This window comes from Podarcis tiliguerta (assembly GCF_965153285.1).
Source record: "Podarcis tiliguerta genome assembly, chromosome: 2".
Taxonomy (NCBI): Eukaryota; Metazoa; Chordata; class Lepidosauria; order Squamata; family Lacertidae; genus Podarcis; species Podarcis tiliguerta.
In genome coordinates, this window is record NC_139535.1 from 103,215,175 (window position 1) to 103,239,747 (window position 24,573).

The window sequence follows — 24,573 nt, forward strand, 5'->3', positions numbered from 1 at the left end:
TGAGGTTTAAGAAAAGTTTGTGCCATGGTTCAGGTGCTTGTTCTGAGATGTTTACATTAAGAGCCAAGTATTTTCATAGGGCTATGGAGTCTATTTCAGTGGAGGAACTTGATCAGCTCCCTGCCCTCTCCATTAAAGTGAACAATAGGGAGGTCAACATTTTGTTGGGAGTCTCTCCCATGGGTAAAATAAAAGGGGGAGGAAAGAACTTCTCCAAGATTAGGTAATACAATTGTATTATGAAAGCATGCAAAACATACTTCCTGCAACCTAGCTGGCCCATGATGGGTGTAAAAGCTCACAAACGGTCTGCAACGGCTTCCTCATTCCTCATTCACGGAGGGAAAGGTTGGCTTTTAGCAAGCTAAACTATACATGCAGTAAAGGTAAAGGACGCAGGTGGCGCTGTGGTCTAAACCACTGAGTCTCTTGGGCTTGCCGATCAGGTTGGCGGTTCGAATCCCCACGCTGGGGTGAGCTCCTGTTGCTTTGTCCCAGCTCCTGCCAACCTAGCAGTTCGAAAGCACGCCAGCGCAAGTAGATAAATAGGTACCGTTGTGGTGGGAAGGTAAACGGCGTTTCCATGCGCTCTGGCTTCCATTGCGCCAGAAGCTGTTTAGTCATGCTGACACATAACCCAGACAAATGCCGGCTCCCTCGGCCTGAAAGCGAGATGAGCTCCGCAACCCCATAGTCGCCTTTGACTGGACTTCACCGTCCAGGGGTCCTTTACCTTTTATATGCAGCAAACTGCCTTAACGAACAAAATTCAGAAATGTGCTTTTCACGTAGGTGTACCTTACACGGGGTGGAGGGGGCATTGTGAGTGTGACTGCATACCAAGCACTTGACTCACTTTGGTTATGCATTTAGCACACTGCAAAAATTATGTAAGTGTTCTTACTGCTTACTGTTTGCAGTGTCATGGATTACCTCCAGCTAAACTTATCAAGAGCAAAAGCTGAACTTGCCAACAAACAATACAAGCTGGGGTATTATCATGAAACTTGCTGCCATTTGCTGAGTCATGAAAGTGTGGCAACCCTACCTTTGGGCTAGGGTTCACTGTTGTTCAAACACTAGGACAGATCATAATTTTTAAAATGCCTCTAAACTTATGGGATGTGTGCTTCTCTCCACCACTCCCAATTAAACTAACGTCTCATACACATAGCTGCCAACTTTTCCCTTTTCTTGCGAGGAATCCTATTTGGAATAAGGGAATTTCCCTTAAAAATGGGGGAAATTGACAGCTATGCTCATACATTGTTTTCTCTGCACATGCATAGGTCGCAAAGGAGCGGGGAAACTCATGGATATCAGCATTTATTTTAGGCATGAATGTCACCTGTGCATTTCGGCAGGTGTCTTATTCATAAGATGCCTGCTTCTTGGGAGAAAAGCAATGACAAACCTAGACAGCATCTTAAAAAGCAGAGATATCACCTTGCCAACAAAGGTCTGTATAGTTAAAGCTATGGTTTTCCCAGTAGTGATGTATGGAAGTGAAAGCTGGACCATAAAGAAGGCTGATCGCCAAAGAATTGCTGCTTTTGAATTATGGTGCTGGAGGAGACTCTTGAGAGTCCCATGGACTGCAAGAAGATCAAACCTCTCCATTCTGAAGGAAATCAGCCCTGAGTGCTCATTGGAAGGACAGATCCTGAAGCTGAGGCTCCAATACTTTGGCCACCTCATGAGAAGAGAAGACTCCCTGGAAAAGACCCTGATGTTGGGAAAGATGGAAGGCACAAGGAGAAGGGGACGACAGAGGACGAGATGGTTGGATGGCGTTCTCGAAGCTACCAGCATGAGTTTGACCAAACTGCAGGAGGCAGTGAAAGACAGGAGTGCCTGGCATGCTCTGGTCCATGGGGTCATGAAGAGTCGGACACGACTGAACGACCAAACAACAACAATCCAATTCCAACAAGTGGGATTTGGAACAAAATGCTGTGGTGTAGCCTCACTTAGTAGCAGAGGGGACAGGGAACCTTAGGCCCGCCAGTTGTTGCTGAACTACATCTCCCATCATCCCTGGCTACTGACCATGCCTGCTGGGGCCAATAGGAGTTGTAGTCCTGCAGCGTCTGGAGATCCTAAGGTTCCCCACATGCCTTAGCAAGAGGGCTCCCAATTTAGGGCAAGAAACCAGCCATATCCTCCAGAGCAGAGTCTCCCATATTTGGGTCTCCAGCTGTTTTTGAACTATTAAGTCCCATCATTCCTGACCACTGGTCCTGCTAGATAGGGATGGTGAGAATTGTAGTCCTCCTTTGGCGATCACTTGTAGCCGAGTAAGATTGTCTTCCTTGAACACGATCTTAACAGTGAGTCCTTAAGTGATTGTGGAGGGCAGTTCTGGAGCCACAAGCCCTTCCACAGTGGGGACATAGGTTTCTGGGAGGGAGTTGATCAGGGTGAGGGTTTGCAAAGCATGCCTTCCTCATATTTCTCCCTTTTATCCTGAGTTCGAGCATCTCCAAAGCCCGCGACACCTTTGGTAAAGCCTGTTCTCCAACTGGAGCGCTCGCAGGCCAGTGTTTCCCAGTTGTCGGTGTTTATACTACATTTTTTAAGATTTGCCCTGAGAGAGTCTTTAAACCTCTTTTGTTGACCACCAGCATTATACTTTCTATTCTTAAGTTCAGAATAGTGAGGTTGCTTTGGAAGACGATTATCAAACATCTGCGCAACATGACCAGTTCAATGAAGTTGATGTTGATCTTTGCTTCTTCCAGTACATTGGCATTAGTTCGCCTTTCTTCCCAGGTGATGTGTAAAATCTTTTAAACATCGTTGATGGAACACCGTTGATGGAGACACCGTTGATGGACTCTTTTGAGGAGCTGGAGATGGCATTCATAAGTAGTCCACATTTCACAAGCATACAGTAAGGTTGGTAGTACAAGCATTTGGTTTCCCTGCGAATGTCCCGGTCCTCAAACAGTCTGCACTTCAACAGCAGTTGGAGACCCAAGTTTGGGAAGCCCTACTCCCGAGTATTATAAACTGCAAAGGGTGCAAGGCGGCCAACTGATTGTCCTTTCCTACAACTCCACTGCAAGAATTCCCTGCCTCCTGCAGTAAGCAGGCTGTCTTCACTGGGCTGGTGAGAGGGGATCAATTCCCACTTAAAAAAATAAATCTGCAAACCTCAAGGTCCCTGTGGCATTCTCTTGTGCTCGTGTCTTGGTTCCCATCCTGCCAACACTCACCACCTGAGCTTGCTGTTAGAGGGAGCGATTAGTCACCAGCAGGATACATGATGTGAGCAAATAGAACAATGATGTGCCCCTTTATACAAACACACACATTCATGTCTATCACGTGGTTCATGTCTATCACGTGATTTTCCTTACGTTGATCACTTGGCATTGATGGATGGCGGAGTAATGCATATACCGTGGTAAGGTAAAGGGACCCCTGACCATTAAGTCCAGTCGTGACCGACTCGGGTTGCGGCGCTTATCTCACTTTATTGGCCAAGGGAGCCGGCGTACAGCTTCCGGGTCATGTGGCCAGCATGACTAAGCCGCTTCTGGCGAACCAGAGCAGCGCACAGAAACGCCGTTTACCTTCCCGCCGGCGCAGTACCTATTGTACTTTGACGTGCTTTCGAACTGTTAGGTTGGCAGGAGCAGGGACCGAGCAATGGGAGCTCACCCTGTTGCAGGGATTTGAACCGCCGAAGTCCTAGGCTCTGTGGTTTAACCCACAGCGCCACCCGCGTCCTGTGTACAGTAGTACCTCAGGTTAAATACTTAATTCATTCCGGAGGTCCGTTCTTAACCTGAAGCTGTTCTTAACCTGAAGCACCAGTTTAGCTAATGGGGCCTCCTGCTGTCGCTGCGCTGCTGCTGCGTGATTTCTGTTCTCATCCCGAAGCAAAGTTCTTAACCCGAGGTACTATTTCTGGGTTAGCGGAGTCTGTAATCTGAAACATCTGTAAACCTGTGTCATCCTGTTAGGACAGCAACCAAGCAACAAGAATTGCACAGACACCTTCAGCAACCTCCATTTTTCCAGCACGGACGTTTTCGGGACATGCAGCACTCGATCGCCATCCTGACGTACCTCTCCCTGGGAATAAAGCCTCGTTTATAGGGGCCAACTCTTACGGCGTAGAGGTCCCTTTGCTCGCCCCCCTTAAAATATTTAAGGGGTCTGTGGCCCCCCAAAGTTAATTGCCATGCACCCTGTCATGTGATCGTTTATGCGCGACGGGGTTTACTTGCCCCCCCCCACAATATTTTATCAAAGTTGGCAACCCCCCCCCCGGCCCCGTTACATTCGACGGGTCTTCCGAGCAGACGTTTGCACAAAAACTGTGCGCATGGACTGCAGTTAACTCCCAAAGCAAGCAAGCATGCAAATATGGGCATTGCCAAGGGGGCGTGGCAAAGGCAGCTGCCCACCAATCAATAAAAATCCTCACCGAACTACATGGACATAGCCAGGATTTTTGTGGGGGGGGGGGGGAGAACCTCAGGGAACTATGTATTTTTATTGATTGGGGGGGCAGCTGCCCCTCCCTGCCTATGCCCGTGACTAACTGAGGTTCTGCCCTCTCTAACGTAAAGCCTGCCCTCCCCAGGATTTTTCTTAGGGGGGGGCAAGCCTTTGGGGGGGGCAGAACCTCAAGGAGCTATGTATTTTTATTGATTTCTGGGGGGCAGCTGCCCCTCCCTGGCGACGCCCCTGACTAGCTGAGGTTCTGCCCCCTCTAATATAAAGCCTGCCCTCCCAGCAAAAATCGTGCATGCAAAGGAGCTCCTTTTCGGCTGCGATCGGCTGGGCTTACTCGGGAGCAAGCGGTGACCCCTTCCCCCGCCCCCGTGCTGCGCAGGAATTGCCCGGAGACGAGCATTGGGCGAAATGCAAAGACGTCTCCCGTGCTTTTCCTTAAGCGGCGATGGGGAGAATAGCGAGACGCCCGCACGCCCCGCCCCGTCCAGGCGCGCCCCCGCCCTGCGGCTCTCCGGGCAGGGGCCACGTGATTTCCTGGAAGAGGGCAAGGCGCTAGGTCTCTTTAAGTTTCGCTTTCCACTTTGCAAACGCTGCCAGTTGCTGCGACGGGCGGGTTGGACGGCGGGGTCAGCTTCTGTCTCCGTTCCCCACTCGCGCGCCCCAGCCATGGCTCAGCTGCTGCGCGCGCCCTCGGCCCCTTCCCTGGTGGGCTTGGAAGAGGAGCTGACGTGCTCCATCTGCCTGTGCGTCTTCGAGAGCCCCGTGACCACCCCGTGCGGCCACAACTTCTGCCTGCCTTGCCTGGAGATGACCTGGTCGGGCTTGCTGAGGAACTTCTGCTGCCCGCAGTGCAGGAGCTCCTTCGACAGTCGCCCCGAGCTGAAGAAAAACACGGTCCTGTGCAGGGTGGTGGAGCAGTTCCAGAGCGCCCAAGGCGAGCCAGCCGAGAAGAAGAAAGGCCTTGGAGATGCCACCACCAAAACCACCACCAACAGCAGCAGCACCCGCCCTTCGGTGGCCTGTGACAGTTGCCTGGAGAAGGTGGCCGACAAGACCTGCCTCACCTGCATGGCCTCCTTCTGCCCGGAGCACCTGCGGCCGCACCTGGAGAGCCCCGCCTTCAAGGGCCACCAGCTGGTGCTGCCGGTGAAGGACCTCCAGCGCCGGAAGTGCCAAACTCACCAGAAGCTCCTGGAGTTCTACTGCAAGGAGCACAACAGCTGCATCTGCTGTTTTTGTTTGGTCACACACAAGGCGTGTGCCACCGTCCCCTTGCAAGAGGCCAAGGACGAGAAGGAGGTGAGACGCGGCCTTGCCCGGCTTCTGGCACCGTCCAGGTGTACAGCTGTACCTTGGAAATCAAATGGAATTGGTTCCGGAAGTCCGTTCGACTTCCAAAACATTCGGAAACCAAAGCGCGGCGTCTTGATTGGCTGCAGGAAACTCCTGCAGCCAATCGGAAGCCCCGCCGGACGTTCGGCTTCCAAAAGAACGCTCGAAAACGGGAACAGTCACTTCCGGGTTTTGGTCATTTGGGAGCCAAGGCGTTTGAGATCCAAGGTACGACTGTACCGGATTCCCAAATCCCGTCAGCCCTGGCCAGCACAGCGAGTGGTCAGAGGGGCGGATATGGAAATTGTCATCTAAATTTGGAAGGTGTGTGGCCGGGGAAAGGCTGGTCTGTGTGGCAAATGTTGCTCATGCGGCCTTCCAGTTAGGCACTCGCCTGATAGGCATAGAGGCCAGTGAGCAGGCTGGTTGAGGAGGGGCAGAGCACTATGGTTTGGCAGCAGAGCATGTGTTCATGGCGTCCGGGAAGGGGGCACAGTGGGCGAAAGGAGCCCACCATGTGCCAACCCAGCTCTCAACCAAACCAGAACAGCACCAGCCCTGAGCTGCTTTGCGAAGCCTTGCAAAGTGGCTCAAGGAGGGCAGTGAGAGAAGCATGCTGTATACCCTTTGATCCATGGACATAGCTAGGATTTATGTTGGAGGAAAAGACACCCAATGGTCATCATCCTCTGTCTGGCTCTGTCCAGCAGATTCAGAATGAACTGTCTCAACAACATTTGTTTTAAATTCCTTTCTTTTGCCCCCAAGTGCTCAAAATCTTTCTACTATTTCTAGGTAAAGGTAAAGGTACCCCTGCCTGTACGGGCCAGTCTTGACAGACTCTAGGGTTGTGCGCCCATCTCACTCAAGAGGCCGGGGGCCAGTGCTGTCCGGAGACACTTCCGGGTCACGTGGCCAGCGTGACATCGCTGCTCTGGCAAGCCAGAGCCGCACACGGAACGCTGTTTACCTTCCCGCTAGTAAGCGGTCCCTATTTATCTACTTGCCCCCGGGGGTGCTTTCGAACTGCTAGGTTGGCAGGCGCTGGGACCGAACAACGGGAGCGCACCCCGCCGCGGGGATTTGAACCGCCGACCTTTCGATCGGCAAGCCCTAGGCGCTGAGGCTTTTACCCACAGTGCCACCCGCGTCCCTTTCTACTATTTCTACTTTTAGTCAAATATTTCTATTTATTTGCTTTATTGGTGGGGGCAGCTGCCCCTCCTGCCCCCTGGCTATGCCCAGGGACTGGGATCAAAGGGCATGTGGCTGTTGCATTTTTATCATGGCACCCTCCCCGGATCCTAGCCTCGCGAAGCTATGGTTTCTATGCTGGGCGAAGAGGAGAGAAAACTCGGCTGGTGGAGGAGGGAGGCATGCTATTCAAAAATCACAATGTGAGGAAAACTGTGAAGCCAGCCAATGCCTCTACATAGCCCACCCCACCCCCAGACATTGCAATATACAGTTGTACCTTGGTTGTCAAACGCCTCGGCATTGGGACGTTTTGGCTTCTGAACGCTGCAAACCTGGAAGTGAGTGTTCCAGTTTGGAAACCTTCTTTGGAACCCGAACGTCCACCGGGGCTTCCGATTGGCTGCAGGAACTTCCAGCAGCCAATCGGAAGCCGTGCTTTGGTTTCCAAATGTTTGGGAAGTCAAACGGACTTCTGGAACAGATTCCATTCGACTTCCAAGGTACCACTGTACTCGTATATTGCAATGTTTAGCTGGTAATATATCACAAAGTTAAAAAACAGGTATTGCCCAACCTTAGTCAGGAATGGTCAGGAAGTATAGGAGTTGCAGTGTGTTAATATCTGGAGGGAAGCGAGTTCCTGTTTTTTGCTCAAGAGCAGGAACGACGTGTCTGTGGATGTCAGTAGCTGAACTGTACTCTTTTATTCTCTTAACAGTCCCAACTGAAGCAGAGACTAACGGAACTCTATGCTCTGAACGAGAAGGCTTTGCAGTCCTTGGACCAAGTGCGAGTGCAGCAGAAACAAACTAGTGTAAGAAATGATTCGTGTTTTCACAGCTTGCTTTTGATGAGAGGGGCAGGAGATTTGTGCACCACAAGCGACCCGCCTTGAGTTGAAAGGGAAGACCAAGATGGTGGATGTGAGCCTCGGTCAGATAGCTGGTGGCCAGCTGGTTAACATCAGCCTGCCGTACCACAGCCTTACACTGCTGGTGGCAATAGATATTTTCTATTATCCCTGGAAACAGCTCACAAACGTGATGAAGCAGACTCATTTTCCTACTCATATTGAAATACTGCCCCTCAGTGAGGCCAAACTTAGATCCACAAAATGTTTAGGGGTATGCGTATCCCTGCGTCCCCCCAGAAAAAATCTCTCTCTGTGTGTGCGTGTGTATTATAATTATTATTAAATTTTCTAAATTACATTTCAGAATATTCATTTAAACAACCTTAAATGAAGGACTTCACTTCTTCTCTTTCCGTGGTTCAATTTGCATTCCGTACATCCCTGCATGTGGGGACACGGGTGGCGCTGTGGGTAAAAGCCTCAGTGCCTAGGGCTTGCCGATCGAAAGGTCGCGGTTCGAATCCCCGCGGCGGGGTGAGCTCCCGTTGTTCGGTCCCAGCGCCTGCCAGCCTAGCAGTTCGAAAGCACTCCTGGGTGCAAGTAGATAAATAGGGACCGCTTACTAGCGGGAAGGTAAACAGCGTTTCCGTGTGCGGCTCTGGCTCGCCAGAGCAGCGATGTCACGCTGGCCACGTGACCTGGAAGTGTCTCCGGACAGCGCTGGCCCCCGGCCTCTTGAGTGAGATGGGCGCACAACCCTAGAGTCTGTCAAGACTGGCCCGTACGGGCAGGGGTACCTTTACCTTTACATCTCTGCATATTTTACAACATGAACTAAATCATTCAGTAATCCAGTGTTACACCCATTAAATCTTATTTACAGAGTGTGTCTTTTTAAGGCACAACATGCAACAAAAGGTGGTTGTGTCTCCAAATAGGGCACAGGTTTGGAAGCTGCCTTTTGGTATTTAGAACCTGACCATTTTATTATACCTGTAGAGCAGGTTGTAAGGGACGCTGGTGGCGCTGTGGTCTAAACCACTGAGCCTAGGACTTGCTGATCAAAAGGTCGGCGGTTCGAATCTCCGCGACGGGGTGAGCTCCCGTTGTTTAGTCCCAGCTCCTGCCCACCAGCAGTTCAAAAGCATGTCAAAGTGCAAGTAGATAAATAGGTACCACTCCAGTGGGAAGGTAAACGGTGTTTCCGTGCGCTGCTCTGGTTCGCCAGAAGCGGCTTAGTCATGCTGGCCACATGACCCGGAAGCTGTACGCCGGTTCCCTTGGCCAATAAAGCGAGATGAGTGCCGCAACCCCAGAGTCATCCACGACTGGACCCTAACAGTCAGGGGTCCCTTTACCTTTAGAGCAGTTTGTATGCTACCTCTGGAGAGTAGCAAAGGGGTCCTGCTTTCATTTCCTCCTGAAACACCCCTATGTAGTGCAGCAAAGGGCAGTCCTTCAATTAACCTTGCGGCATACATCTCTGCCCATCCCTTAGTAGAGGCATAGGCAAACTTGGCCTTCCAGATATTTTGGGACTACAACTCCCATCATCCCTATCTAACAGGACCAGTGGGCAGGGATGATGGGAGTTGTAGTCCCAAAACATCTGGAGGGCTGAGTTTGCCTATGCCTGCCTTAGTACTTCCTGTAACTATGTTGGCGACTTGAGTAGACCCATTCCTTCTCTCCGTTCCCCACAGCCCCACCCTCCACCTCCGATTTCATCTACCATTTCCCTTCTTAACTGACACCACAACATTTCATACATCCTGGAAGCTCACAGTTATTTGTCAATCCCTTTTGGGTTTTTTTTTTTTTTAAGTTTTCTTTCTCATTTCCAAATTTTTTCTGTACCTTAGAAGTCTCTCCCTTTTTGTACAGGTGACTCTTTTCCAAGCGAATAGGTACATGTCCTCTTGAGTGAGGAGTAGACGGAGAATATGCAGTTTATTAAATTTGTTTTTTTTTAAAAATAAAAATGCCTATTTTAAAATGCATGCTAAGGTCTCAGTGAATAAAGCATTTCATTTTTTACATAATATTTTTTTATTAATTTTCAGTTTCAATCCAATAATAGCCTCATTATAACAAGACCAAATCATAATACAGTTACTAATACCAATTGCTCAAATACCAAATTACATAATTTACGTGGCCTCCCGCATGCTAGAATTGATGGTTTGATTCTTTTCTTTATTTCTGCGTTCCAAAATCTTACTAATTTCAATTACATGCTGGTTAATATAATAATCCCTTATGCAACAACTGCAGTATTAATAACTTCTATTTGTGTTGACATATTAGATGATTTATAGAACTAAAACATTTCAGAAAGCTGTGTTCACCATTCACTTGAGGCTCCAGCTTTCTTCTTCGTGATCCCCCACCTTTTTGCCATATAAAAATCTGACAACATTAAGCTTATTCAGTACTGATCATGTAGAGTTCTCATTTGGCCTAATTACCCATTATCACTTTCTGAACTCTTATTTCCAAATGCTTTTTTTTGTGTGTGTGTGTCTTCAGGATACAGCTAATCGGAAGTTGGACCTGCTGAAGGCAGAATTCCTGGAAATTATTGCTTTAATTGAAGAGGAAGAAAAAGAAGCTGTGAAGAAAGTCCTAGCGGAGGAGAAAAGAGTCCAAGATAAATACGAATATGTCTATAAAGTGCTGGGTAAGAAGAAAACCGAAATCCAGGGAGCGAGAGACCAAATTGAAGTGACCTTGACAGAGGATGACGACATCACATTCTTAAAGGTAAACCTCTGTTTCCCTGAACCAGGGCCGGATTTAGGTTTGATGAGGCCACTAGCCACTGAAGGTAATGGGGCCCTTTATATGTCCAGCTGCCCTTTGTCAACAACAAATTGTCACTGTTTTTTGTGTTGAATATATGCTATATGGTTATTTATGGACCTAATAGTTCAATACACAACACAAAACACTGTTGCTGTATGTAGGTTTTATATTATTTGTTTTTTATCTTATATTTTGGAAATGTATGTCCAGTTTTTTTCCCTTAAAATTTTTTTAGGGCCTCCCGAGAGGGTGGGGCCCTAAGCTATAGCTTGTTTAGCTTATACGTAAATCCAGCACTGTCCTGAACTCTGTTCAGTCCTGAACTGATTTCCTAGGGCAGCCTAGGCTTCGGTGCCACTATATTTCCATCTGCGCAAACACTGCATGGCAGCAGCTTCCTACGACTGCTGCTCCAGAGGGTAGTATGTGATTATTACTCCCTTCGAGACAAAGGTAAAGAAGTAAAGGACTCCTGGATGGTTAAGTCAAGTCAAAGGTGACTATGGGGTTGCGGCACTCATCTCGCTTTCAGGCTGAGGGAGTCAGCGTTTGTCCACAGACAGCTTTCCAGGTAATGTGGCCAGCATGAATAAACTGCTTCTGGTCCAACGGGACACCGTGATGGAAGCCAGAGCGCATGGAAATGCCGTTTACCTTCCTGCCACAGTGGTACCTATTTATCTACTTGCACTGGTGTGCTTTCAAACTGCTAGGTTGGCAGGAGCTGGGACTGAGCAACGGGAGCTCACTCCATCGCAGGGATTCAAACCGCCGACCTTCTGATCGGCAAGCCCAAGAGGCTCAGTGGTTTAGACCACAGCACCACCCGCATCCAACTGTTACCTAAAGGAACCTCATCCCCCCTCCGTGTAACTCATACATATTTTAGACCACAGCACCACCCGCATCCAGACAGGAAGGGGATGTGACAGTGTGTAAGAGCAGAAATCCTCATGAGACCATCTGCTTTTATTTCAGAAGGCAGCAAAACTCCGGCAGTTACCCATCAAAGATGTCTTCATACCTAAACTAGAATTGGATCAAAACTTGATACACACCGTTTATCAAAAAGCCTTTGGCCTCAAAGAAAATGTGAAACAGTTCTTGGCTCAACCCCAGGAGAAGAAAAAAGAAGGTACAGTGGTACCTCGGGTTACATACGCTTCAGGTTACAGACTCTGCTAACCCAGAAATAGTGCCCCGGGTTAAGAACTTGGCTTCAGGATGAGAACAGAAATCATGCTCCGGCGGCGTGGCAGCAGCAGGAGGTCCTATTAGCTAAAGTGGTGCTTCAGGTTAAGAGCAGTTTCAGGTTAAGTACGGACCTCCGGAACGAATTAAGTACTTAACCTGAGGTACCACTGTACTTGGCCTGTTTTATTTACTAGCATGTGTCTCTTGCTTATTGTATCTCAGTGCACACTGTATTAAAGTTTTAAAGACTAAATGGTTTTGGTATAAATTATGAGAATCACAGGTACAGGGCCTCTCAAACTACTGCTTATAACGACAGAAAACCATGTTTTTCTTAATTACCCATTACGTATTAATGTGAATATGGGTGAAGGTGGGAGTCCGGTTGATTTGTAAATTCTGCATAGTAACTGACTTGGAGTGAGGAGACCTAGGTTAGAAACACAGATATATATAAGTTAGGCGCCAAAAAGCTCCTTAAACCGGGGCTTCAGTCTCCAAAACAGAATGCCTAGTTGCCATTTTGGGGCAGCCGGCTCAAAAAACGTATTTTTCAGTACAGTGGTGCCTCGCAAGACGAAATTAATCCATTCCACGAGTCTCTTCGTCTTGCGGTTTTTTCGTCTTGCGAAGCACGGCTATTAGCGGCTTAGCGGCTATTAACGGCTTAGCGGCTTTAAGAAAAAGGAAACAAACTCGCAATAACTCGCAAGACGTTTTGTCTTGCGAAGCAAGCCCATAGGGAAATTCGTCTTGCGGAACGACTCAAAAAATGGAAAACTCTTTCGTCTAGTGAGTTTTTCGTCTTGCGAGGCATTCGTCTTGCGGGGCACCACTGTACAACTTTTTGGTTCCTGAAATTCATTCTGACTGTGCAGATAAAATACAACAGATAGAATTCTACAGGATGTGTTGCTAGTGTGTGAAAACGGTCAAGATCCAGGCATGCACCTGCAGGTGGGGGAGACGTTAGGCACCCTCCTGGCGCCCGCGCATCTTCCCTTGGTTACATGTGTCTGATAGCCAGGTACAAAATGCGCCTGGTGAATTTCGAATGCTATTTGAATCCCTTGGTCCAGTCTCTTGGCCTCACACCTCTCTGTCTGTAAAATGGGTTTACAAATAGTGTTCCCATTGCAGTGGCGATTCTGGGTAGCTTATTCTAACCAACTGAGCTATCCGCCCACCGGGAATAATTCTTTCGGCCCATTGGCAAGGAGCAAATTTGGAACTGTTTGCCAAAATAACTTTAGGCAACAGATCCAAACCATACCACCAGATGTGTACACCTGTGGCGTTGTTCCCAGGGGGAAACCAGGGCAAAGCGCATCGTGAGAAACTGTGCATGTCCGTACATGCGCGCATATACTTTACTTTCAGGAGCCGCACAGTGGAAACCGAAGCCTTTTGTGCAGCCAAGGGGGGAAATTGCTGCCTCCAGTAAGTGAAAATGCATGTGACCCCCGCTGCTTGCTGAATTCTTTTTGCAGTAGCAAAGACGTGTCTTAACTCCAGCCTTGGTTGCTAAGTGGGTGGAAGGTCCTACGACAGAAACATCGCTTCCAGTCATGCGCATGCCCATTCCTCCTTTTGCCTGGCTGTCTTTTAAGATATGCAGCAAGATTCTGCTTGCGGCAGAAGACCAATATGACCACCCTTCTAACTAGTGTTTTCTTTTCAAAGGTGCACCAAAGAGAGACAACCCTCCATCAACATCTGCACAGGAGAAGAAGACAGAAGAGGATGCTGCAGCCGCTGCTGCTGCAGACACTAGTGAGTGTTGAGGACACAAATTATTATTGATAATTTCCAGAGTGTCTCTCTCTCTCTCTCTCTCTCTCTCTCTCTCCTCTTGTGTGAGCAAGCAGAGCTATTGAGATAAGAGATTACAGGAAGCCAGGGGCTCCTCCCAAGTTTTCTTACGTACGCAGCCTAAATTGTTAATCTTTGAGAAGGTGGATATTTATTGTCTTTGGGCAGACAGCTATAATTGTTGGCCTTCCCAAAGATAAACGCTGTGGCGTAGCAGTTGGGGCACTGGATTAAGGGTAAAGGTAAAGGGACCCCTGACCATTAGGTCCAGTCGTGGCCGACTCTGGGGATGCGGCACTCATCTCGCTTTATTGGCTGAGGGAGCCGGCGTACAGCTTCCGGGTCACGTGGCCAGCATGACTAAGCTGCTTCTGGCGAACCAGAGCAGTGCACAGAAACACCGTTTACCTTCCCGCTGGAGTGGTACCTATTTATCTACTTGCACTTTGATGTGCTTTCGAACTGCTAGGTTGGCAGGAGCAGGGACCGAACAATGGGAGCTCACCCCGTCGCAGGGATTCGAACCGCCGACCTTCTGATTGGCAAGCCCTAGGCTCTGTGGTTTAACCCACAGCGCCACCCGCATCCCTTTTCTCGCTGTAGGGAACTCTTTAAATATGTCTTGAGTCCTCAAGGAAGTTTTCATCAAGAGACCCTCTTATGTTACTGCTCCCTCTCTTCTCCCTAGCTTCCTCTAGGCGGCGCTGTTATAAATTTAAGCTTTTTGGCGCAGGCAGCATCTCTTGTGCTGTTCTGCATAGGTAAAGGTACCCCTGCCCGTACGGGCCAGACTTGACAGACTCTAGGGTTGTGCGCCCATCTCACTTAAGAGGCCGGGGGCCAGCGCTGTCCAGAAACACTTCCGGGTCACGTGGCCAGCGTGACAAAGCCGCATCTGGCGAGCCAGCACAGCAGACGGAAATGCCGTTTACCTTCCCGCCGGAGCTGTACCTATTTATCTACTTGCACCCGGAGGTGCTTTCGAACTGCTAGGTTGGCAGGCACTGGGACCGAACAACGGGAGCGCACCCCGCCACGGGGATTCGAACCGCCGACTTTTCTGTTCTGCATACCTGATGGTAAAAGGGCATTTCGGTTGCCAAAGTCCAAAGGCGATTGTGGCCCCCTTGTTCCCTTGTGTACAGCAGACCTTATTTGCCAGGTGATGGCCTAGGCTGTGCCCTTTGTTTGACATTCGCTGCCTCCACCCATTATGTTTGCTCAGAAAGAAAGCATACCTGGTTACTGCAGTGAATAAGGTGTGAGGTTTCTGAAGATCGATTGGCGGGCCCTTTTCCCCGCCCATTTTTCACGATGATACTGTTGAATTGCATGCAATTTCTTCCCCAACTCTGCTTGCTTTTAAGAAGCAAGATTCTTTCCAAAATGAAGTGCATGTCTGCTGATGTAAGCTCTGCCGCTTCTTTTCTGATTAAAAACAAGGCTATAATAACAGTAGTTTATAAGTTATTACAGTGGTACCGCGGGTTGAGTACTTAATTCGTTCCGGAGGTCCGTTCTTAACCTGAAACTGTTCTTAACCTGAAGCACCACTTTAGCTAATGGGACCTCCTGCTGCTGCCGCGCCGCCGGAGCACGATTTCTGTTCTCAACCTGAAGCAAAGTTCTTAACCTGAAGCACTATTTCTGGGTTAGCGGAGTCTGTAACCTGAATCGTATGTAACCCGAGGTACCACCGTACTTATCCCTCGCTCATCTGGCTGAGTTTCCCCAGCCACAGTGGGCGGCTTCCAACGGGAGATTAAAAATACATTAAAACATCCGTCATTAAAGAACTTCCCTAAACAGGGCTGCCTTCAGATGTCTTCTAAAAATTATTATTATTATTATTATTATTATTATTATTTATTACTATATGTAACACAGTGGTACCTCAGGTTACATACGCTTCAGGTTACAGCCTCCGCTAACTCAGAAATGGGACCTCGGGTTAAGAACTTTGCTTCAGGATGAGAACAGAAATCGTGCTCCGTGTGGCGGCAGCAGGAGGCCCCATTAGCTAAAGTGGTGCTTCAGGTTAGGAACAGTTTCAGGTTAAGAACGGATCTCCGGAACGAATTAAGTACTTAACCCGAGGTACCACGGTATTATTATTGTTTATTTATATGCCGCCATTTGACTGGGTTGTCCCAGCCACTCTGGGCGGCTCCCGACAGAATGTTAAAACACAATAAAACATCGGACGTAAAAATCTTCCCTTTGCGTCCTTTCTGAACATCAGCAATGGGTGTCTTGTTGCATCACACCCTTTCCCTTTTTGTTGTGCTTGCCTTTGTTCTTGGCTTCACGTGTTGTTGGTGGGACACCTGCCCTACCGACTGCCCAGTCCCCCCCCCAACCTATTATTAGCCAAATCACCAGAATCAAGTCACAAGTTCACTGGTATTTCTTTTGAAGAATACCACCCGCAAGGTAACACACGGTAGCTTATAACGAGTGTGAAGTTTGAAGAGGTTTTTCCTTTTTTTAATGTATAAAAATGGATGATCAAAAGCAGATAAATTTAGATAACCAGGAGAAACTGAAGAAGATGGTAGAATGGAACATGGTTCAATAAAAACGTGGAGGGTGCAGCCAAAAGAACAAGGAAGAAGTTTACAATTTAGAGTTGAAAAGAAAACAGTTAGATTTGTTTGGGGCCCACCTTACATCTGCTGCAGAATGAGATGTTGGAGGTAGACTGGACTTCAGGTGGATAAATTCAACTCTTGAATGAAAATAAGTTTCAGTGACTCTTCCAGATGGCAAACCTCTAGTTGCAAGGCACAGGTGCTCCATTCTTAGCATACCCTGAAGTTGCTTTTTAAAAAAACATATTGTTTCATTACGTTCCCTAGTAACCACAACTGTTTCATTTCCCCAGTAACCACAACTGTTTCATTTTTCCTTTTTTTTTCAGAGCAGAGAAGGCGACCTACTAAACGATGTAAGTTCACTCTTGCAAAAATTGCATTGCCTTGCTTAAAAGTTGAGGAATAGCTGACCTGTCTTTTGAGCCTGGTGTCACAAGAGTGCTCTTCACGCATTTACCCAGATGTGTGGGGCACCTTGGCTCATGGCTCTATCCATAAAGTATCCCTGCCAACATCCTGTTTTATGTGGTTCTAAGCTAACAACGTCCTAATCATATATCTCAGCTGGTAAAGCGGCACATCTTCAGTATCTGACAAAAAGGTGTACAATGAGGATGACGGTTGCACTTCTGTGGGGAAGGAATTATACAGTTCAGAGGGTTGTAAGCAAATTCTACGTTCTACAGTCGTACCTTGGATCCTGAACGCCTTGGTACTAGAATGTTTTGGCCCCCAAATGCCACAAACCCGGAAGTGACTGTTGCAGTTTTCAAACACTCATTTGGAACCCAAAAGTCTGATGGGGCTTCCTAGGCTTCCGATTGGCTGCAGGAACTTCCTGCGGCCAATCAGAAGCTGCGCTTTGGTTTCCGATTGTTTTGGAAGTCAAACGGATTTCCGGAACGGATTCTGTTCGACTTCCAAGGTACGACTGTATTGCTTTTAAATTATATCATTGTTTTGCTGTAAGTTGCTTATTATGGTTGGTTAGAAACCTGGCAAATGAATAAATGTTTCTCGTGTTAATTCCTACTAAAGTTTCTGCGAACCAAATCACATTTCAGATGTGATCAAGCCACCAGAGGGAGTATTAGAGGCACATAGCGGTCAGGTGAAGCAGACTTGAGAGGCTGCGTAAATTGCTTGCTAGGAAAACATCCTGGCTATGCTACCATGGTCAGTGAACGGGAAAAGTGGCCTCTTTCAGAGCCAAGATCCATTTGCTTGCATTATGTACTGCCTTTTCAACTGAAAGCATTTTCAAAGGTATCTCCTTTGTAAAACAGAATAAAGAGATGAAGACTCGGCTTTCTTCTTCTAAAAGTTAACTGTGTTACCTTGCATTGGACAAGAGGGTTCAGCCTGAGGAGCGTCTAGATTTCAGGAAACAGATCTACTGCAATACTCGGGAGAGATCTTCCAGTAAATCCTGATCTTCTTTCTGCCCACCCTTCTCCTAGAAGACTCAGAGGTGTAGGGAAAATAAGGATGTTTTAAAATGACTCTGCTGCATTGCTAGATCTCCATTGGTCCCAGAGTGGGAGGGAAGGAACTCTGAAGTGTTCCTGAACACAAGGACCAGGGAATGGAAGTGTTTTAAGTGATTGAAAAAGGACCTTGGGTTTTTCCTCACCAGGGTTAAATGGTGTTCAGCGGCTCCTGGCTCTTGGGATGATGATGATGATGATAATAAATTTATACCCAGCCCATTTGGCAGAATATTAAAGGGACCCCTGACCATTAGGTCCAGTCATGGCCGACTCTGGGGTTGCGGTGCTCATCTCGCTTTACTGGCCAAGGGAGCCGGCGTACAGCTTCCGGGTCATGTGGCCAGCATGACTAAGCCGCTTCTGGCGAACCAGAGCAGCGCACGGAAACACTGTTTACCTTCCTGCCAGAGCGGTACCAATTTATCTACTTGCACATTGATGTGCTTTCGAACTGCTAGGTTGGCAGCAGCAGGGACTGAGCAACGGGAGCTCACCCCGTCGCAGGGATTCGAACCACCGACCTTCTGATCGGCAAGTCCTAGGTTCTGTGGTTTAACCCACAGCGCCACCCGCATCCCTGAACAGAATATTAATAATAATAAAAAAGCAATAAAACATCAAACAATAAAAAACATTAAAAACTCCCTAAGATTATCAGTTTCCTGCTTTCCAGTTCAACAGCTGTTCCTGTATTAATCGTTGGAATAGCGTGCAATCTTAAACCCAGTTGTATGGCGAAAAGACCCTTCAGAATCAAGCCCCTCTACGTGGGGCTGCCCTTGAGACTGACCCAGAAACTCCAGCGGGTGCAGAATGCCGCGGCGAGACTCCTTATGGGGTTTTCGCTGCAAGATCACATTCATCCGGTACTATACCAGCTGCACTGGCTCCCGGTGGAGTACAGGATCAGGTTTAAGGTGCTGGTTTTAACCTTTAAAGCCCTATACGGCCTAGGACCCTCGTACCTACGGGACCGCCTCTCCTGGTACGCCCCACAGAGAAACCTACAGTCTTCAAATAAAAACATCCTGAAGGTCCCAGGCCTCAGAGAGGTTAGGCTGGCCTCAACTAGAGCCAGGGCTTTCTCGGCTGCGGCTCCAATCTGGTGGAACGCTCTGTCACAAGAGACTAGGGCCCTGTGGGACTTGACATCTTTCCGCAGAGCCTGCAAGACAGAGTTGTTCCACCAGGCCTTTGGTCAGGGCCTAGCCTGACTCCCTCCTCTGGCAACCTGCACAGAATTTTGCTTAACGGTTGCCGTTAATTTGATTTTAATTAATTTTTATAATGGAATGTTTTTAGAATGTTTGATTGTTTGATTATTTAATTGTTGTTAGCCGCCCTGAGCCCGGCTTCGGCTGGGGAGGGCGGGATATAAATAAAATTTATTATTATTATTATTATTATTATTTGGCTAGAATTTGGCTGTAAGATCCTGTTTGTGCAACCTGTGTGGTAGAGTTGAATAAAACCTTGCGGAAATTAAGTTGCCCTGTTTTGGTGAACGTTGTTTAAAATGTGTGTATTGTAAAAATAATAATCACCACACAACTCCATTTCCCTCCCTTCCGCAGCACAAAGTCCCAGCCAGAGAGCACGAAGTTCTAGCAGGCCTCAAGCAGGGATTCCGTCAATAACTCTGGAAAGCTTTTTAAGTAAATCCCGAGAAGAACTTTTGGAATGTAAGTCACCTGATTCTGTGTATGCAAATTCAGTTCCCGGAATTCCATCATGCTCTCAACATTCTGTCACATTATTTTGGACTGGAAAGGTCCAGTGTATTTTTTTTTAAGTATACACTAGTGGCCAAAATTGTGGAAACCTTTTGTGAAAAGTGTCTTTCCGAGGTTTGATGGCTCATAACACCTGACTGGCTCTCTAAACACTCATCCTCATTGGCTACATTCAGCCTAAACAAGTTGTGCTTCCTTTTTCTGAATAAATAAAAAAAATTAAAAATTGTCCAGTAGCACCTTAGAGACCATCTAAGTTTGTTCTGGGTATAAGCTTTCGTGTGCATGCACACTTCTTCAGATACCCTAAAACAGAAGTCACCAGACCCTTACATATAGTGGGAGGGTGGGGTATTTCTCAGAAGGGTAGTAGGAGATGGGTGATTGGCTCAGTGGGTATGGTAAATTCCTTTTTTCTGGTTATTTGGCTATAATGTTTGACAGAATTCAGATTGAACAAACCCTGCTGCATTACATTCTTCATTAAATTACAGTGGTACCTCAGGTTACATACGCTTCAGGTTACAGATTCTGCTAACCCAGAAATAGTACCTCGGGTTAAGAACTTTGCTTCAGGATGAGAACAGAAATCGTGCTCCGGTGGCGTGGCAGCAGCAGGAGGCCCCATTAGCTAAAGTTGTGCTTCAGGTTAAGAACAGTTCCAGGTTAAGAACGGACCTCCGGAACGAATTAAGTACTTAACCCGAGGTACCACTGTATGTTTCCATTGATGTATAATTTTATGGTATTTCTCCAAAAATAGTGGTGTTATAAGCCATGAAACCTCAGAAATTTCCCAAAAGGTTTCCACAATTTTGGCCACTAGTGTATTAATGTATGGGTCTCATCCCCGTTCTCATAAACTTTGTTTCTTTTCCCTCACACTATCTTTGTATAAATGAAATTCTCTTAATAGCAAAGACTATCCTGCTCTTCTTCCCCAACCTTCCCCAATTTCCCCTCTTGCTCTGTAAAATATCAGGTGGCCATTCTTCTCACTTCTCCCCTGAACTTCCTTCTCCGCAGTTGCGACAAAATTCACTCTGGATTTCAACACCGCCCACAAGAAAGTGCTGCTCTCTGAGAGGAACACCAAGATATCCGTGTCGGAAACTCCTCAGAATTACGCCAACCACCCTCAGCGCTTCACCTACTGCTCCCAGGTGGTGGCCTTCCAGTGTTTCAAGCGGGGCATCCATTACTGGGAAGTGGAGCTGGAGCACAACACCTTCTGCGGGGTCGGCATCTGCTATGGGAGCATGGCAAGGCAGGGGGCGGAGAGCCGCCTGGGGCGTAACGGCAGCTCCTGGTGCATCGAGTGGTTCAACTCCAGGATCTCGGCCTGGCACAACGACGTCGAGAAATGCCTGCCCAACACCAAGCTGAAGAAGATTGGCGTCTTGCTGAATTACGACGGCGGCTTCGTCATTTTCTTCGGCGTCGGCGAGAAACTCATCCTGCTCTACAAATTCCGGGCGCAGTTCACGGAAGCACTCTATCCAGCGTTCTGGGTGTTCTCCAGCGGGACCACTATCTCGCTGTGCCAGCTGAAGTGAAGAACGGAACCACCGCCATTTGCTTTGCTCACGTAGGGCCTGTCCGTATGTTATCTCTCTCTGTCTGTCTGTCTCTCTCTCTCTCTCTCAGAATCCTTGGCTTCAGAGCAAAAGTTCACCCATTGCTTTCTGGGAATCTGAGGGCTACTAAATCAAAGCCACAATCCACTAAGAATATTGCCTTGCAGAAGCCTCTCTGAGAGTGTCCTTAGGAAACTTCCAGAGGTGTTTTCCTGTTGCGCTTTCGGTGGACTGTATTCCTCAGGCACACAGAACTCCTGGCACGCGTCACATGCAAGTCTGGGGCATGTCTGAGCAGACGCGTGCTTTGCATTGCTTCTGCCTCCATCCCTAACACGCTGTCAGGAGTTCCGAGCACAGGATATCTAAGGTGTATCCCCACCGCTGTGTCCCTGCCGGAAGAATTCAGTTCTTGCCATATGGGCACTGGCAAATTCCCAATCTCGCTGTCTCAGGCAGATCAGGCTTCAAACAGATTTCTCTTTGAAAATAGTCTGTTGTGATGCTTAGGGCAGTAACTTGCATTGGGAATTGCGTTTTGATAAACAAGAACAGCGCAGGGCTGTGGAGGTGGTTGGGCCTTCCTGTATCCGATATTGCTAATTCTGCTTTTGAAGAAGAGCAGGGGCAATAAGTTTGGTATCGCTGCATGGAGGAGGGACGCAGAACAGTCTCTTCAGATTAACTACCCGTGATGTTACGAAAGGAACCCACCCACCCCCTTCAATTGCTTGGAGCATCCATGAAGATGCAGATAAGCCTCTCTTAGCTCAATTCATTTCTTTGGAGTCATGGGAACTTAAGGAGCTGATTCTTTTGGAGGCTTTGAACCATATTCAGCATGCCAGGACAGGAAGGTTGGACAGGAAGTGCTCATGTTGTGGTTGCACTTCCTGGTCAGAGACCCTTGTGAAGGGGAACGGCTTCCTTTAGAACAACAACAAGACATCACCAGCAGCAGTCCATGCTTCACACCCTCTGTGTCGTTGACTGCTTGGAATAAAGCACTTCACTTCTCATCCTGGTCTTTGAAAATCTTAGCTGCGGCATTTTTTCCCTGATTTTTGAGGTATTGGGAAGAGGCTGTGGGTGAAATGTGAGATCTTTCAGGCTAGTCTGGTAGATGGAATCTTCTGCTCTTCACTGTTGGAGGAGATTTTGATTCCTCTTGTTGGACACGTGCAGTTCTCCAAGGGCAGACTTTGATAGTGTTTTGACTTAAAAGATCACTAGTGTGAAGAACTAGCATTCATGTCTCTGAGTGATCCCTCCTAGTGGGCATTTGAGACTTATTGTGTGATCTGCCAGTCAGCAAACTGGGAAGGACCTGAAGAAGATGGAAAGCTAAGATTTTCTAGTCAACATTCTTAGCATTCCTATGTCTTAGATTTCTTTATTTGATACCTGCTTCCGTGCCTTTCCGACAGTTACACATCATAAGCAGTTGAAGAGAACTTTGCAACACTCTTGATTAAAGAGGAACAAGCTGGAGGCACTGCTAAGGTCTTAAGAAAATGTGTGTTTTGTACTGTTGCTAGTAGGCAGCAACGTTTGGCCTTTCTAGGGCCAGAACACGCACACTTTGCAAAGATGCTTTTGACCACATCTCTTGCCTTGAAGCTCTCCAGTTTAGAAGCCTCACATGCCAGGGGTCTTCTGGCAGAGGTGAAATGAAAACTGAGAAGCATCGATGCTAGGCATTAGCTGAGACCTCTGGAGAAAGCCTGAGATAAAAGCAAAGTGCTACAGCAAGTTGGCCCACATGTTTAAGAATCAAGCTGTGGGTTTCTTCCCGTAGTCAAAGGATTGAGTGATAATACACTGTTGGGAAATAATTCCTTTCCAAATATTCCAAGCAGTGACAGCTCTGCATCCCTACTCGGCTTTTGCACCAAACAACTCTTCTTCAGAATAGTCCAGGAATCTGAGGCACAAGTTACTGAGACCTTCTGTGGAGCTTATGAAAATGTAGTAGATCGTTGGCCCTCTTCCAAAAACCCCCAAGGAAGTTCAAGAAAGCCAGGAAAGAGTGATGAATGAGCTGAAAACAAAGTAGGGTGTGAGGCAGACAAGGGGAACACTACAGCGTTAAGCCGTGGTGTGACTTTGAAACAAAATACAGAATAAACTTGAGGTAATGGAAGAATTACTAGGGTGGAAGAATTGCTGGAATAGAGATCTGATTATTCTTCTCCAGTCTAGCAAAACCTTGGTGTTCAGGAGCTCTGGGACCACATTTCCCCCTAATGACCCATGCATATGTATTGTAGGATCTGAGGACATCATCTCCCACCATAGAGAGAATTTTGGGTGTGTATCCTTTTTCTCTTAAGGCCTACTGACTTCTTTCTTTTTTGTAGAAGTGCCCTTGAGGACTACTTTCTCAAATGAGTTGGGTATTTTACCTTAGGTATTCTTCCTACAAATGCTCGCGGGCTCTTGACGCACTTTTCCATGTGTTTAAAGAACCCACAAGCTATAAGGCGCAGTAGAACCAGTTCCCCTTATCCAAATGACGTGTGATTTGGGATGTTTCCTACAGTGACTTGGTTGATGCCCAGCTGCCCTTCTGCTCTCATTACGATCTAGCTTCCTTGATCTTTGCTGAAATCTTCTGATTATGTTGCAATGGGTTTTGAGATGATGATCTTTGGGAATCTCATGACTTTTAGTCTTTTGCTTGGCACAAATATTGACCGCTGGCTAAAAGTTGATCACTGTTTTTGATTGTTGAGATAAAAATGGAAGGTAATCTGTTTCTTAGGTTAAGGCTTGTTTCCTAGCCTAGAATACCATGGGGGGTGTTATGTCAAGACAGGCAGTAGAATAATACTAATGGATCCAGTCAAGCAAAAATTAAACGTATTATGTCCTATTGGTTTTGAGTGGAAGGATGCTGAGCCTCATTTTTCAACTCTGCCTTGATAATCCATGATACAATTTGATTTTCTGCTGTTGTTTTCCCAGACCAGATGAAACCCTTCACTGAAAAGCAATGTTTGCCTAGCAGTGTGGCTGTGTTTACATGGATACATGGTTGGCTCAATTATAATAATCTAGTATCTAAGCTACCAATTTCTGCCCAGCTTTTCGGTGTAGTAAATGAAATGAAAGCTTATCTTGTCTGCAACACTACTGGGAAATAACTTCAGCAAGCTTGGAAGCTTGTATAGCAGAACAGAACATCAAAATCAAAATCTAGCTAATGTTTCTTCTAGTTCAGATTGCGAACCATGTTGGTCTGTGGGTTGTTTTTAAGAAGCAGAGGTTAAAAATAAGAGAGTGAATGTTTTTGGCATTCCTCCTTTTTTTTGCCACTGGGCTGCCTTTGTGATTGGCCCATTACAGTGTCAGGCAAGACTCTGTCAAATGTAATGTTGCAATGTATACAAGACTGCACAGCCTTTGTCTTGCAGGTTGGCTTTGATGTTCATTAAGTGAAAATTCAATAAAGTTTGATTTTATGATCGTTACCACGGAGTGATGATTGTTGGAAAAGACAACCAGCTGCCTCTG

The 24,573-nt window shown here is 47.3% G+C and overlaps 1 protein-coding gene across 2 annotated transcripts; it reads left to right on the plus strand.

The window, feature by feature from the left end:
- The first annotated feature begins 4,549 nt into the window (after positions 1–4,549).
- Positions 4,550–24,530, plus strand: TRIM25 (tripartite motif containing 25). Of its 2 annotated transcripts, XM_083427537.1 has the most exons (9): positions 4,963–5,769; positions 7,718–7,813; positions 10,382–10,615; positions 11,636–11,792; positions 13,232–13,291; positions 13,535–13,624; positions 16,584–16,610; positions 19,322–19,429; positions 20,507–24,530. In XM_083427537.1, exons 1-9 carry the CDS (start codon positions 5,137–5,139, stop codon positions 21,034–21,036), a joined length of 1,935 nt encoding a protein of 644 aa, XP_083283663.1. In that variant the 5' UTR covers positions 4,963–5,136; the 3' UTR covers positions 21,037–24,530. The 2 variants fall into 2 exon arrangements, with proteins under 2 accessions (XP_083283664.1, XP_083283663.1); XM_083427538.1 differs by lacking the exon at positions 13,232–13,291 and having other exon boundaries at positions 4,550–5,769.
- The last annotated feature ends 43 nt before the right edge of the window (positions 24,531–24,573 follow it).

Bases quoted from the DNA above. Each gene is read 5' to 3' on its own strand.
- TRIM25 (XM_083427538.1), top strand. From the start codon at position 4,879: ATGCAAAGACGTCTCCCGTGCTTTTCCTTAAGCGGCGATGGGGAGAAT. The intron at 7,814-10,381 runs GTAAGAAATGAT...GTGTGTCTTCAG, and splicing joins TGCAGCAGAAACAAACTAGT to GATACAGCTAATCGGAAGTT. The intron at 16,611-19,321 runs GTAAGTTCACTC...TCCCTTCCGCAG, and splicing joins AAGGCGACCTACTAAACGAT to CACAAAGTCCCAGCCAGAGA.